General features: G+C 38.9%; 1 protein-coding gene across 4 annotated transcripts in view; it reads left to right on the top strand.

The window, feature by feature from the left end:
* LOC126483832 (cap-specific mRNA (nucleoside-2'-O-)-methyltransferase 2) overlaps positions 1-16,798 on the top strand; it is a 296,880-nt gene that overhangs the window by 156,365 nt on the left and 123,717 nt on the right. For all 4 annotated transcript variants that reach the window (XM_050107032.1, XM_050107034.1, XM_050107033.1 and 1 more), the window contains one exon: positions 8,985-9,143. In XM_050107032.1, the coding sequence (XP_049962989.1) occupies positions 8,985-9,143 (159 nt within the window). The remainder of the gene's footprint in view (positions 1-8,984; positions 9,144-16,798) is intronic.

Below are 16,798 nucleotides of genomic sequence, written 5' to 3' on the forward strand. Positions count from 1 at the left end.
ACTGGTGACAAAGGCCTTAATGGCCGAAAGCTATGATTGTGTGATCAGCATCTCCGCTGTATGGTGAGTAGTAACTTTCCTTCTATCATATTGTGACACAAATTCTTTACAGACAAATCAAAAAACTGATTGAATCCGACCTTGGGGAAGATCAGTTTGGATTCTGTAGAAATGTTGGAGCATGTGAGGCAATACTGACCCTACGACTAATCTTAGAAGATAGATTAAGGAAAGGAAAGCCTACATTTCTAGCATTTGTAGACTTAGAGAAAGCTTTTGACAATGTTGACTGGAATACTGTACTTCAAATTCTTAAGGTGACAAGGGTCAAATGCAGGGCGCGAAAGGCTATTTGCAATTTGAACAGAAACGAGATGGAAGTTATATGAATCGAGGGCATGAAAAGGAAGCAGTGGTTGGGAAGGGAGTGAGACAGGGTTGTAGCCTCTCCCCGATGTTAGTCAATCTGTATATTCAAGCAGTAAAGGAAACAAAAAGAAAAATTTGGAGTAGGAATTAAAATCCATGGAGAAGAAATAAAAACTTTGAGGTATGCCGATGATGTAATTCTGTCAGAGACAGCAAAGGACCTGGAAGAGGAATGCAATGGACAGTGTCTTGAAAGGAGGCTATAAGATGAACATCAACAAAAGCAAAACGAGGATAATGGAATGTAGTCGAATTAAGTCGGGTGATGCTGAGGGAATTAGATTAGGAAATGAGATTCTTAAAGTAGTAAAGGAGTTTTGCTATTTGGGAAGCAAAATAACAGATGATGGCCAAAGTAGAGAGGATATAAAATGTAGACTGGCAATGGCAAGGAAAGCGTTTCTGAAGAAGAGAAATTTGTTAACATCAAGTATAGATTTATGTGTCAGGAAGTCTTATCTGAAAGTATTCGTATAGAGTGTAGTCATGTATGGATGTGAAACATGGACGATAAGTAGTTTGGACAAGAAGAGAATAGAAGCTTTTGAAATGAGGTGCTACAGAAGAATGCTGAAGATTAGATGAGTAGATCACATAACTAATGAGGAGGTATTGAACAGAATTGGGGAGAAGAGGAATTTGTGGCACAACTTGACAAGAAGAAGAGACCGGTTGGTAGGACATGTTCTGAGGCATCAAGGGATCACCAATTTAGTATTGGAGGGCAGCGTGGAGGGTAAAAATTGTAGAGGGAGACCAAGAGATGAATACATCAAGCAGATTCAGGAGGATGTAGGGTGCAGTAGTTACTTGGAAATGAAGAAGATTGCACAGGATAGAGTAGCATGGAGAGCTGCATCAAACCATTCTCTGGACTGAAGACCACAACAACAACAACTACTACTACAATTTTTTCCTAGTTATTTTTCTAAAATTTTACCCCAATTTTTGTTTGACGATTTTACTATTCCTTTTGCCCTGATTCCATTTTATTTTCAAGACACGAAAAGATGTGGGCACAGGTTATCTGTTGACACACTTGGATCTACAATTACTCCCATTGTTGTCCAACTTCTGTATTGTATACCACTTGTGTTGTTTTTGCATCCCCCTAGATCATATTCAAGAATAATATAATTCATTTCGTATTTTTCTTGAAATCTGACATCCATTTGTGACAAATTCTTCATTTGTTTGGCCCCGTGGCTACTTAACAATTTCTGAGTGTATTTTCGTTCTGTCATTGTTGCTACAAGAAAATGTGTGTTTTTTGCACTAGACGCATTTCACTTTATTGAAGTAAAGCATCTGTAATTACAGATTTATAATCTGATTTTTTTTTTAAGATCGAAAAATTCATTAACAATATGTTGCTTTTTTTACTTATGGTAATTTCCTCTTGGTTTCCCACCTGCATCAGGAAATGTTGTTGGCTAGCACATCGTTGGAGTTTTTCTTTGTTAGACGCTGATGCTTGTAGTTTAATTTTTAGTTGCTCTTGCAGAATTACACATTTCTCATGTTTTACACAGCACAGTTTTTCACACATCACTGTTTTCTGTTTCTTTTTGTACTTGTAAATAGTATACTTTTACTGTAAGTTGCATCTACATCTACATCAATACTCTGTAAATCACAATTAAGTGCCTGGTAGAGGGTTCATGGAACCACCTTCACAATTCTCTATTATTCCAATCTCGTATAGCGTGGAAAGGAATTATAAAGCAGCCACGGGCATTATGGCCCCACAAATAAAGAATTTGTCACAATGGAAAAAACAAACACATATATCTTTCTGTACGAGCTTTGATTTCTCTTATTTTATCATGGTGATCATTTCTCCTTATGTAGTTCGGTGTCAACAAAATATTTTTGCATTCGGTGGAGAAAGTTGCTGGTTGAAACTTTGTGAGAAGATCCTGCTGCAATGATAAACACCTTTGTTTTAATGATATCCACCCCAAAGCTTGTAACATTTCAGTGACACTCTCTCCCATATTTCGCTGTGATACAAAAGATGGTACCCTTCTTTGAACTTTTTCGATGTACTCCATCAATCCTATCTGGTAAGGATCCCACACCACGCTGCCATATTCTAAAAGAGGACAGACAAGTGTAGTTGTGGCAGTCTCTTTAGTAGATCTGTTACATTTTCTAAGTGTTCTGCCAAGAAAGTGCAATCTTTTTTTTGGCTTCCCCATAACATTTTCTACGTGTTATTTCCAATTTACATTGTTCATAATTGTAATTCCTTGGTATTTAGTTGCTTATACGGCCTTGGATTAGACTGATTTATCGTGTAACTGAGGTTTAACGGATTCCTTTTAGCACTCATGTGGATGACCTCACACTTTTCATTATTATAGCCTGTGCTGGGAAGTTGGCTGCCACATGGTATTAATTTCTTAATCGCTTCATCTTGCATATAGAGACTCCCCGTCTTTCTGATGATGTTCTTAGTATGATCATAATACAGTTTTTAGCACATCATATAACCCAATAGTAGTGACAGTTTATATTGCTAATCTTCAACATTAAATACTACAACAGCATTTCCTTCATTGGGTTGCAAGACAACCAAGTCCTCATCCTCACGCAATAAGCACAGACACTATAGTTTGTCTAATCTAATGTTAGATTTTGGTAGTTTAACTTTTCTTTTTCTTAGACTGTGGCTAACAACTGACTTCCCTTCTTCTGCCTTACCATAGAAGTGATGCCTTGTAGGCTGTTCTTTTTCACTGATGATATGTAATATCAGCAGCTGCCATGGATAAGGATGGAAGTTGAGTCCTTTGGACAGTGGTGAAACAGAGCTGTCATCAAGCTCCTTAGTAAAAGATTAGCCATGGTTCTGTGAGCCTTATCAGCATTTGAAACTGCTTATCCATGTGTTAAAGATTCAAAATTACCACAGTGTTTAGCTTTCACCCTGTGCTTACTGGTGTTCTGTTGCAGCACCTTCCCATTCCCAGTCAAATGATTAGCTTGAAGATAAAAATATCGGGCTTTTTGCAGTTGCATCAAGTTCATACTATGTTTTCCACATGCTCTATTTCGTGATAGTGTGACTAGCCTTCATTAAATTTCTATTCACTGCAACAATTTAAATATGGTGCTTGACTGCAACAGTTTAACTATAGTGCTTGACTGCAACAGTTTAAATATGGCACTTGAATGTATCAGAGCAGTCCTGGCAGCATTGTAAAAATATAAAAGAAATCGGCAGCTGTTAATGCTTGTTGCACAGTTTCTCTGTCTGCTGCACACTGCATATTATGTCCTCCCTGTAGAAGAAAGTTACTCTGTGTCTTTCGCAGGGGCATAACTTGATGAAATGTTCCTTGTTTGAAGCCGCCTTGGTTTATCTCAGTTAACGTGACTTAAAACTTCGGTAAAGGATGGGGATACACTGTTAGTAGTACATGGAGGTTGGCCTTGGACACCAAATAGGTAGGCAAAAACATTTGACCGTAACAAGTCGGCAGGATTGGCACTTGCGAATATGGGACCGACCCCTTGTGCCTGCTGCATTGTTACACCCATGATGGACAGATGCTGTGGAAGGCTGCTTAGTTCACCTTTTACATCTACAACTGCTTCTGCATTCACACTCTGCAAACCATTGTGAATTGCATGACAGAGCGTATGTTGTGTCTAGGAATCCTGCATACTCAGTTCGCTAGAGAAGCAATCAAACAACTCGTACTAATGAGTTTTATTCCAAAAATACAGTTCCAATACTTAACTTTGATAGATGTGTCACAAGCAAAGGGTGATATTAAAAATAATCAGTCTTCTTCAGAATAGACAAACAAAAGTCTATGCTATGTAGAGAGTACTAATGAATAGGCTAGGATGTGTCGGCAATGAAGTGGCTAATATTGAAACTGTTGTCAAAGTGGGCTGCCACCAGTTGGGTGTAGAATTTCTCAGAATAGCTTCCACCTATTCTTCAAGTATAAGCCAGTTCAGTTTCTTCAGCATCTCCATGACACTCTCCACATCTCAAATGGACCTGCCCCAATTTGTATATGTTCAATAAGCCCTGTTAGACCCATTCGGTATGGGCCCCACATACTTGAGCAATATTCTATGTTGGGTGCCATGTGTTTTTGCAAGCAACCTCCATTGTAGACTGACTGCATTTCCCTAGTATTCTACCAATTAACTGAAGTCTTGTCACCTGCTTCATGCATGACTGAGCCGATTTGATGGTTCCATTTCATATCTCAGTAAACTGTTGCACCAAAATATCTGTATGAGTTGAACAATTCGAATTGTGACTCACTGATATTGAAGTCGTACAGTTGTGACTCATTGATATTGAAGTCGTAGGATACAGTCTGTGTGTGAGCCTGTGCATGTCAGGGGCGGGTGCGCGTCCACATGACGCGCATAATTTTAAATTTCTCGGTATTTAAGGAGGAAAGTCAGCAATTTTTGCATCACTTTTTTCCAGGTCTGACTAAATATTTGTGTAGTTTCTTTCAGACAGTGTTTCGTTGGAAATAATTGCATAATCTGTAAAAAATCTGGTTACTGTTAATGTTGTCTGCAAGATCGTTAAAGTACAACATGAACTCTGAAGATCATTAAAATACAACGTGAACTGCAAGTGTCAACACATTTTCGTAGCACACACCTGAAATTAATTATACATGTGCTGATGACTCTCCATCCAAGATAAAATGCTCTATCCTGCCTACTAAGAAATCATCAAATCTTTCTCAAGTTGCTTGATATCCCATATTATCATATTTTGGATAATGAGCTTAGCTGTGGTAGTGCACCAAATGTTTTTGGATATCAGGAAATACTGCACTGACCTGACTGTGCCTCGATCCATAACTTACACGATATCATGTGAGAAAAATGCACATTGAGTTTCATATCATTGACATTTTCAGGAGTCCATGCTGATTGGCATGGAAAAGGCCCTGTTGTTTGAGATTCTTCATTACATATGAGCTCAGATTGTGCTCTAAGATTGTGCAACAAATAGATAGTAGTTTTGTGGATCACTTCTGTTACCCTTTTTGTAGACAGATGTGATCTGTGCTCTCTTCTAACCACTGTGCACAGTTTTGTGTTCAAGAGATCTATTTTATATTATTGTTAAGATGCGCTAATTCAGCCACAAAGTTGGTATGAATTCTGATGGTGATATCATTAGAACCTGGACTTTATTCAGTTTTAGTGATTTATGCTATTTCTCAACACCACTTACACAAACATCTATTTCACTCATCTTTGCAATGGTTTGACAATAATTTGTAAAGAAACATTTGAAAATGAAGCTCATCATTCCAGTTTTTGCTTTGCTAACCTCAGTTTCTGTTCCTGTGAGGTTATGGACTCTAACTTCGGTACTACTTACAGCCTGTATAAACAGCTAGAATTTGTTTGAGTTTTGTGAGAGATCTTTTAGTAATACTTTGCTGTGGTAGTCATCGAAAGCTCATGCATTGCCTGGTTGACAGCCAAATGTGTTTCACTCAGCATCACTGTTTATAGCCCTGCATTTTTTTACAGCTACTATGCAGCAGTCTCTGTAGAAAATTCTTTACACAAGTTGTATACTGTGAAGGGTCATTCCCATCATGAACTGTTCTACTTAGTACGTATCTATCAAGTGCATGGTCAACTGTTCCTTTAACCCTGAGCCACAGTTCGTGCACATGCTCTTCTCCAGAGCTAAAAGTTCTGATTTCTGTACTGAGATACAACGCTACTGCCTCTTTATCTAATTTACTGAACATATTATACTTCAGCTTATCTTAATTGTACTTTGTACTTCCTGCTTGTATGGTAATTGAGCCCAGCAACATGTATGGTATATACAGTAAACATGTTGCCTATCTGGACAGTCATACCTCCAGAGGATGATGGTGGTGAACGTTGAAATTTTGAGAATTTTATTGCAGCTGATTATATTGAAAACTGGGAATGTTTGTTCTATGCATATGTTCTTACAGAAAATTTTGAAGTGCATTTACTCAATTGGTAAGGCTTTTACAGCTCTGAGCTAGGTCACCGTAGAAATTGATGTTTTGCCTCACATGATGATGCAGCCTTAAGTTGGCATCCCTCCTATTTTTTCTTGAGCAAAACCATGCTCATGTAATCTGCACTGTTCTTTGTGATTACTCCAATATTACTCATCAGCTTCTTGAAAAAATTTAATTTTTCACCACTAACCCCTGCCCATCATGCTATACACATCCTTTCAACTTCAAATATAGAAGAAGATTGTACTATGTGGTGTTTTGTGACCAACTCACTTTGAGTATTCAATCAGTTTTTTCAGTATGAATGCCTACCTGACAATTTGACTGAACCACCGTGTTTAGCAAAGTTTAGACTTATCACTCAGTTTAGTGCCTGATTTAGTAACCAACAATTTGAATGACTAGGCATTACACAGTATTTATGTTTCTTATTGTGTGTTTATTTAGTTTTCCTGTCAGTTTGAAATAATAATTTTGTCCTGGATGCATTCCTGAAAGATGATGGAATATCTCTTAGGATGTTTTACAGTTAAATACTATGAACAAGATGGAAGGTACAAGAGCTGCCAGCTGATGGCGCTACTGTTACCGCAACAAATGTGTCAATATTGGATATCACTATGTTATATATTCACCTGTAGCTGTGTGGAGAATACACTTGTAACTAACATTTTAGCTACTGCTCATTTTCTAGCCACACTGTACATCTTATCTATTTCCAGTTATCAATTTGTGTCCCTCCCCCACACCCCCTCATCCCCCTGTTTGTGTCAGTGTGACAAACCATTCATAAACAGACAGTATCATTGTGGTTGTCGGTGTGTATGTAGATGTCTGTGTGGTTGAGTTTAAAAATGTGTGTTCTGACACTGGAAAGAGAGTTGAAGCCCTAAAGTTAGTTAAATCTCTGGCTGTTACATGTTTCTAGGTTCTAAACACTCATCAGTGTTAGATAGGTTGTTGTCATTCCTCATATTTATTTACAAATTTATGTTTGATTGTTACTATTACCTACCCATTATCATTAGTTTTTTCCTATCAGCTTTCACTTCAGGTTTTTTATCTTACATGGCACTACTCATTCCCTGTTTATAGTTTCATTCTTCCTTTCCATCATTATTTTACTTCCGGAATTTGCTTGCTTCTTATGCTTATTAAGCATATACTTAAGATCAAGTTCCAGGCCATCATTTTTTTTATTAAAAGAAACTCTCTACTGCATAATGTTATATTTATTTTTAATTTCACATTTCACTGTCAGAATGAAGATGAATGTTGGGATATGCTGGTAAAAGCTACAGGATGTTGCATAATGCTATTTGTTATTTTCTGTGGTATCTTTTTGTATTTCTTTTGTATTGTAGTATCTGTGTGACTCCAATTGAGATGCTTTTTATTTTGTAAGAGCAATATTATGAAATGGAAACTGCAGTCTCAGGCAACTGAAATTACACTGAGTGTGGTTTCAGTTGCCTGAGACTGCAGATGTGTGTGAGTTGCGTTTGTGTGTGTTTGTTGTGGGGGGGGGGGGTTGTCATCCATTGTTGATAAAGGCCTTAATGGCTGAAAGCTTTATTTGTGAAAGTCTTTCTGTTGGGCCTATCTGTGACTCAACATCTCCACTATATGGTGAATAGCAACTTTCCTTTTCATAATATTGTTACATTCAATCCTCGATTTTCCATTGTCTGATTTTTATAAGAGCATGAAGATTTTAGTGTTAATGATTAAAAAATATTGCTCCCCAATGGGTTTGTCAGTGGTAGAGTCAGAAACATACAGAAGTTGTATGCTCTCTTCCGTTCAGTGATGTTGGTTTCATATGTTATCATTGTATGTGGTAATCAGTGTAGGAGATACATAGATTCTTGGAATGTATTAAGAAAAGTAACATTTGCAGTAATTAATATGTTGGCTTATAGCTTATTCTTAGTGTTTCTTCTTTTCTGTTAGTAAATAGCATGACATTTTACATACAGTTGGGAAGCTGAGCAATTGTTCGATTTAGTGGCATACCACACACTCGACTGCTTTTGCGAGGTACAAGCAATCATTTTAATGTTGTGTTAAATATATCCCCTCAGTCCCATCAAGAAAACACCCTCCAGAAATTGTATAGTGTGTTAAACAAGAAGGAAGAAAACTGAAAAACGTTTAGTAGCATTGCATATGCCTATATTTTTTCAGGTATACCACACCAACAAAACCTTCTTAAACAGTGTTATCTTCACTCCTCATCACTTCAACAAATAGTAAGGGTAGATTTATAAAGAATTCCTATAAAAAAAATTATAATTTTGAGAAAGTGTAAAAGAAAACATATTCTGATTTTCATAAATTTAAGTAATAATTATAGGATTGACTATGGGGAAAAGTAATAAGTCAATGGGTTAAGGTTATGTATTTAGCACAGATACTCCAGTAAAAGTGTGTATGTAAGATTATTCCTAAATCACCTCTATTTTGTGCTGATGTGATGATTTCTTGTTTCAGTGATTCAGTCACATAATTTCTTTTATTGTTTACAAATGATAAATGTTTTAGGTAGCAGTTATTGAAAGGAACATAGCCGTGTTTGAAGGCATTGATCAGCCCTTTGAATTCAATTGGAAACTACGAGACATGGTAACAGAGCACTACATTGAGCACTGCAAGTTGACCAAATTAAAGGATGATGACTATATTGTTGGAAAGCATAAGTTGGTAAGATCATATCTTTTATTTACTACTGTTAATGGTGTCAAAAATTCATTTTCACAACCAGTCTTTCACTCTGCTGCAGAAAGTACACTGATATGAAATTTGATATTAGATTAACACAATTTCCTGGACTGGAACTTGAAGCACAACCATAATTTTCAATCTAAGGATCATGTCCAGAATGAATTTCCCAGTCTGCAGCAGATTGTGCACTAGTATTAAGCTCTGACAAATTAAAACTCTGTGCAGGACTGTTAACTTGACCTAGGACTCTTGCATTAGGTGGGAGGTTATGACATTGCAACTGCAATGCAGTTCATGAGGCATGCATAAATATGAAGAAGCTTAAAGTTAGTATGTGATGCAACAGAACCTTTATGGAAGACTGGTTTGTGTCACCACATTATTGATGTACCAGTTTTCAGTCAGTTTATGATCAGAGAACACAAAATGGCAAATTGATAATTACTTTTTAAATTTTTGTTTATCATTTTCCCCCTCCATTGATAGTTTTGTTGTATAGAATAGCAATGACTCACCTGTTGACCGTTGTTTGGGGTTGCAGGAGCGATTAGAATTGAAATTGGTGTGGATTACAGATGATAATCTGAGGGACAATTAAGTAGAAAACTGAAAAATTGATTCAGACAGGCATGAATATGTATTAAACATAGGTTATGCAAGTACGAAACCAACAAATGTCACAAGGCTCCTAGTATTTCGAAAGAAAATAGTTTGGAATATGCGTATCACCAAACAAAGGTGGTCTTGTCATCCACTCTTAAAAAATTTAAAAATCCTATCCATTCCTTTGCTGTACATATGTGAGGTTTTGATTTTCTTCTATAAAAAGCAACATACACATGAATTTTTTTCCAGCAGAACTACAGGACTTGCCGCAGAATAAATTTCAAACATACAATAAACTGTTTAAAATAAAACTCTAAATGTTCAAATACTGGAGTAATGGATGTTAAAAATTTACATAAAATGAGGAGCTTTATTCATTGACAAGATTGCTGTTCGCTCTTCTAGTGGGGAAAGTGCTACTACTCTATTGAAGAATTTGTGGGTTATTGTTTCACAGTTTGAACAAGAGAGTTTATAGAAAAAGTGAGCATTTTATAGGTGTATCATAGTAATGTACATAAAAGTAATGTAAAACTTTTTGTATTTCTCTTTAAAAAAGTTGTTGTTGTAAATCTTGATGTAATCAGTCTGCAACAAACCAAATCAAATAACAATATTAGGAAAAGGATAGTTGCTACTCATCTTATGGTCGAGATGCTGAGTTGCAGGTAGGCACAAAATAAGACTGTCAAACAAAGCTTACGGCCAAACAGGTGTTCATCAGAACACGCGCACACACACACACACACACACACACACACACACACACGCACGCACACACGCAGTCTCTGGCTGCCAAGGCCAGACTGTGAGCAGCAGTGCATGATGGGAGAAGCAACTAAGTGGGTGGGAGTAAGGAAGAGGCTGGAGTGGGGAGGGGGGAAGGATAGCAGGGTAGGGGTGGGGGACAGTAAAGTGCTGCTCGTGGGAGCATACTAGGACAAGGTGGGGAGAGGCTATGGCAGCTAGGTGCAGATGGGAGATTAGACAGAGGGTGAGGGGAGGGGGGCAGCTGTGGAAAAGGAGAGAAGTAAAAAGACTATGAGTGTGCTGGTGGAATAGAGATATGTGTAGTGCAGGAATGGGAACAGGGAACGGGAAGGGTGTGTAAGGACAATGAGTGACAAAGACTGAGGCCAGGAGGGTTACAGGAACATAGAATATATTGTAGGGAGAGTTCCCTTCGGCACAATTCAGAAAAGCTGACATTGGTGGGATGGATCCAGATGGCACAGTCTGTGAAGCACACATTGAAATGAGGAACATCATGTTGGGCAGCATGCTCTGCAACTGGATAGTCCAGCTATTTCTTGGCCACAAGTTAATCCCTGATCATTCATGTGGACAGATGGCTTATTGGTTGCATGCCCACATAGAATGTGGGACGGTGGTTGCGACTTAGCTTGTAGATCTCATGACTGGTTTCACAGCTAGCTCTGCCTTTGATGGGAGAGTTGATGCCTATGACTGGACTGGAGGCAGTGGGAGGATGTATGGGACAGGCCTTGCATCTAGGTCTACTGCAGGGATATGAGAGCCCTGAGGCAAGAGGTTGGAGTAGGTCTTGTGTAGAGGCATACAAGGATAGTGTGTAGATTCGGTGGGCGGCAGAATACTACTGTGGGAGGAGTGGGAAGGATAGTGGGTAGGACACTCCTCATCTCAAGTCATGATGAGAGGTAGTCGAAACCCTGGTGGAGAATGGGATTCAGTTGCTCCAGTCCTGGGTAGTACTGAGTCATGAGGGGAATGCTACTCTGTGACCAGATGTTGGGACTTTGGAAGGTAGTAGGTGACAAGAGAGATAGGCAAGTGAGATCTGTTTTTGTACAAGGTTGGGAGGATAATTATGGTCTATGAAGGCCTTAGTGAGACCCTTGGTGTATTTCAATAGGGACTATTTGTCATTATAGATGTGAGAGCCACAGTTTGGCTGTGTTATATAAAAGGGACTTCTTGATGTGGATTGGGTGGCAGCTGTCGAATACCTGCACTTTGGGAGCTGCCACCCATTCCGTACCAAAAAGTCCCTTCCATACAGCCTATCCACCTGTGGCCGTTGCATCAGTAGTGATGAGCAGTCCCTCTCAAAATACATCAAGGGTCTCACTGAGGCCTTCACAGATCATAGTTATCCTCCCAACTTTGTACAACACTGACTCTCGTGCCTTATCTCTCTAGTCACCCACCACCTCCCAAAGTGTCACTACCTGGCCACAGAGGAGCATTCCCCTTGTGACTGAGTACCACCCAGGAGAGGAGCAATTGAATCTCATTCTCCACCAGGGTTTTGACTACCTTTTGTCATGTTCTGAGATGAGGAATGTCCTACCCACTATCCTCTCCCCTCCCCCTCTCACAGTGATATTTTGCCACCCACTGAACCTACACAATATTCTTGTACTTCCCTACACAACCCATGCTCCCAACTCCTTGCCTCATGACTCACATGCCTGTCATAGACCTAGATTCAAAACCTATCCCATATACCCTCTCACCAAAATCTGCTCCAGTCCAGTCACAAGCATCACCTATCCCATCAGAAGTAGGGCTACCTCTGAAACCAGTCACGTGAACTACAAGCTAAGCTGTGACCACTGTTCCACATTCTACGTGGTCATGACAACCAACAAATTTTCTATTTGCATGAAGGGCCACAGACAAACTGTGTCTGGGAAACAGCTGGACTACCCAGTTGCTAACCTCACTGCCCAACATGACGTTTTGGAGTGACTGTTTGATAGCCTGTGCAATATGGATCCTTCCCACCAACATCCAAGTTCTCTGAACTGAGCAGATGGGAACTCTCCCTGCAATATATCGGTTGAAACTTCCTGGCAGCGGGCCGAGACTCGAACTTGGGACCTTTGCCTTTCGCGGACAAGTGCTCTACCAACTGAGCTACCCAAGCACGACTCACACCCCAACCTCACAGCTTTACTTCTGCCAGTACCTTGTCTCCTGCCTTCCAAACTTTACAGAAGCTCTCCTGCAAACCATGCAGAACTAGCACTCCTGAAAGAAAGGATATTGCGGAGACATGGCTTAGCCACAGCCTTGGGGATGTTTCGAGTTTGGAAGGTAGGAGACGAGGTACTGGCAGAAGTAAAGCTGTGAGGACAGGGCGTGAATCGTGCTTGTGTAGCTCAGTTGGTACAGCACTTGCCTGCAAAAGGCAAAGGTCCCGAGTTCGAGTCTCAGCCCGGCACACAGTTTTAATCTGCCAGGAAGTTTCATATCAGTGCACACTCCGCTGCAGAGTGAAAATCTCATTCTGGATATATTGGTTGTTCCCGTAACCCTTGTGCCATCAACCTTCATTAGTCATTGTTGCTACCCGTCTGTCTCCTTCCCTTTTCTCAATCCAGCACTACACAGCTCTCTATTCTACCCATGCACCCACAGTCTGTTTGCTTCTACCCTTTTCTGTTGCCCCTCCCCCTCCCAACCCCACTCTCCATCTAATCCCCTGACTGCATCTAGCTGCCCTATCGTCTTCCCACCTTGCCCCTGTTTGCTCCCATAAGCAGCACTTTACTGTCTCCCACACCTACTCTGCTATCCCTCCCCCTTCCCACTCCAGCCTTCTTCTTACCTCCACCAACTATTTGCTTGTTCCATCATGCGCTGCCATTCGTGGGTTGGCCTTGGCTGCCAGAGGCTGTTATCGTGTGTGTGAGTTCTTTTGTGTGTGTGTTCTGATGAAGACCTGTTTGGCTGAAAGCTTTGTTTGACAGTCGTTTTGTTGTGCCTATGTGCAACTCAGCATCTCCTCTTTTATGGTGTGTAGGAACTATCCTTTTCATGATATTGTTGTTATGCCACCCTGGATTTTCCATTGTTTGAAAATTGTATATAGTGAGATGAATAAATAATATATAAGAAAATTGCATATTGGTAGAAAATAAAAGGGCAAATACTATTTGTGTTGATCCCAGGCTCTGAGACTGAGAAGCATTCAGGCATAGGTTTAGCTTGCTGTCAGGATAATCTGGCACAATTAAGCACCGTTTACATATCTCACAAAATTCTTTAAGTCAGGAAGGTTAATGGAGCATGAGTAAGATCTATATTTGCAGAATTCTAACCTTTCTAATGATTCTTTGAATTTTTGTCAACATGGTTGCACAGGTGGTGTGTGAGTAACTTTGAGGTTTTATAGGAAATTAGATAAAAATATGGAAGAGATCTGTCTTTGTAGCAAGATACAACTGAAAGGAAGAAAAAAAGAAAAAAAGGCAATAAACTGTTGTAAACATTAAATTCATTCTAATTATTCTTTCTGTTTTATCTCGGTTGTATTCAAGTAATCTTCACTGTAGGGATGGGAGCAAATAGGAGCAGAAACAGTTTGTTATGTGTATATCGGAAACGCCTTCAACATTAATATGACATTGCATCACAGAGTTCGAAAAATTTTATTCTTACAAAGTGACAGCAACCATAGATGAGCAACAATTCACAAGTTTTCAGAACTAGAGGTTTCTTCATGTGCCAAAAGTGAAGAAACATGTGAAGGAAACACAATTTCACAGGGACTAATTAAAAAGGCCAATTCAAAAAAAAAAAAAAAAAAAAAAAAAAAAAAAAAAAAAAAAAAAAAAAAAAAAAAAAATGAAACAGCAGTGAAAAATCCTATGTGGAATATGTGTAGTGCGTTGGATGGAACAAGCCACTTAGTGAGACAATGGACTGCTGATAGGTGCATAAAAAAGGTGAACATTGTAGCTCAGATTTTGAAGTTCTACCCATCTTTCAAATCTGGTTGCAATGTGCATACAATGAAGAAAAACCTGTCATAACTAAATAATGTCCAACTTCTATTTTATGCCTTTATCACCTGCCCAATAACCCCAATACGTGACCACTAGTAATGACACACTTCCACTGTGTTGACCATAGAAGTTTTGCGCCCTAAAACCACAAACAAAAAAAAAAAAACTTCCACTGTGGTGGTGGCACAACACCATAAAAGATAGTTGAAAGACCTTGAGCTTATGCTTTCCTAACCTACACTCATCCCTTTCAACGTAACCTAGAGGATAACACACTTAGAAAAATACAGCTATGGAGACTGCATACAGTAACTAATCAGAAGTATTCTTGGCAAAAAATGGTGGAAGTGACATAGTTCTGGTAGTGAAGTCATAGTAGCTCAGTACATTTTGACTTGTGATAGTGAGAAGATTATGGCGTCTCACTCGTTAATGTATTTCAGTCATTCAGAATGACTACAACAATATAAAATTATGCCAAATATGAAGACCACTAATAACTTTACATTTGAAAAACCTCACATGAGCTGACATTCTTTGTAGTATTTGTGTACAGAATGGGATGAGTAAATGCATTTTGCTTTTCATTTAAAAAATCAGAAGGAATCATAATGGGTGATGAATGATTCTTTTAGGAAATTGATAAAAAATGTTGTAACAGGCAATACAAAATTCTGCAAATTGTTAGCATAATTTTTTTGAGTTTAATATTTTCCTTATGGTGCAGTGTCAGTACAATCTTCTTTTATCTCAGTGTTGAGTAACCTATGCCTCCTTTGCGATTATATTGAATAATAGAACTAGTAGCATACCCAAATTATAATATCTGTTTCCTCATTATTTTGTAGTTTACTGAGGGTGAGGGATATATTAACTCACAAAATTGGTACTGTAATTAATTTTATTGGGGAAAGTTGCCCTTGGAGAATTGTTTGTACACTTGAACTGTGGAAGCTAACAATAAGAAGAGGGATATTTTAATTAATGATACACAGTTTAAAATCGTGTACTTTTGGGAGAATGCAGGATAAATGAACTACTTTCAGTGTGAAAGATGTGTTCCTGATCTTTGTGAAGAGAGTCTCTTCAACTTGGAAGTGTAATAAAACTAATAGACATACTCAGAAATTGTGTGTAAAATGATTGCTGAATTGTGACCAAATTTCTCAGTTGCTAGAAGACCCTTCTGATATCCTCCATTTGTTGATTTCCTGGGCAGTGGGAACAGTTCATGTCTGAACTGCTATTTCTAGGTGTCCAAAGGAGACAATACTTTAGTGAGCAATCTTGTTGTTATCATTGGGTGGACTGATGAACTGACCTCCTGGTTGCATGGAGGTAGAGTTGTCAGAGGTACAATTTTAGCCAGAACAACAAGGAATTTTCCTGTTTTGTTCCGGGTATGGTGCAAACCTTTAACCATATGCCAAATGTTCCAATTTTAACATGACTTATATTTTTTAACCTTCCAGCACCAAATTGTATGATGCAGACTACATTTCTCATGCTAAGACATGCATGTGATGGCAGTTGAGAATGAGGGTGAGACGGATATGACGTCAGAAGCAGAACTGCATTGTGTGAAGTCTGTTCACAAAGAGATGAACGAGGCCTGCGTAGTTCTGGCTCAGCAAAAGTCGATCGACTTCAGCCTGCTCGTGTTTTGTGTTGACCGCTGCAAACCTCAGCGATCCAACACACAATGTTGCGTTGCAGCCATTGCGAAGTGATTGTTGTGGTGTGTTCTTTTTATTGCAAAAATGTAAGTTTTATTACTGGCTCTTTTCAGTTTCGAATTATCTACGATATGGCATTAGGAGCAAGAAAGCACCATCATTCAGTATGAAACTATGAATTCTGATTGGAGCCCTTCTTGGGCATAAATTGATACCAGTATGTAAGTGCAAGTGTAGTCCTAGCACTGCATGACGGAAGTGCGGCTTGTTCTTCCAACACCGCACCCGCTCAGAATTTTCTTCTTTTTGTGAACAAGCTGTACTTCCACTCCATTCAACAAGGCACATTGTTTTGTTCATTTCAGGAGCAAGCTCAACACTGTATCACAAGCCATCCTATGTTTTACGTTTTAGAACTTTTTTCTTTGTGGAAGTAGTGTGTTCAAAATTGTTGGGACTGTAACAAATCCCATGAAAATAAAATTAGATATTCAAACCAGTACACACCAGAACAGAAGACTGCAAGTGTATCGTTCGGTTTGGGAGAAAGAATTTCCAGAATTGCAGCCAATTCCAG

Source organism: Schistocerca serialis, chromosome 6 (assembly GCF_023864345.2).
Source record: "Schistocerca serialis cubense isolate TAMUIC-IGC-003099 chromosome 6, iqSchSeri2.2, whole genome shotgun sequence".
NCBI classification, from domain to species: Eukaryota; Metazoa; Arthropoda; class Insecta; order Orthoptera; family Acrididae; genus Schistocerca; species Schistocerca serialis.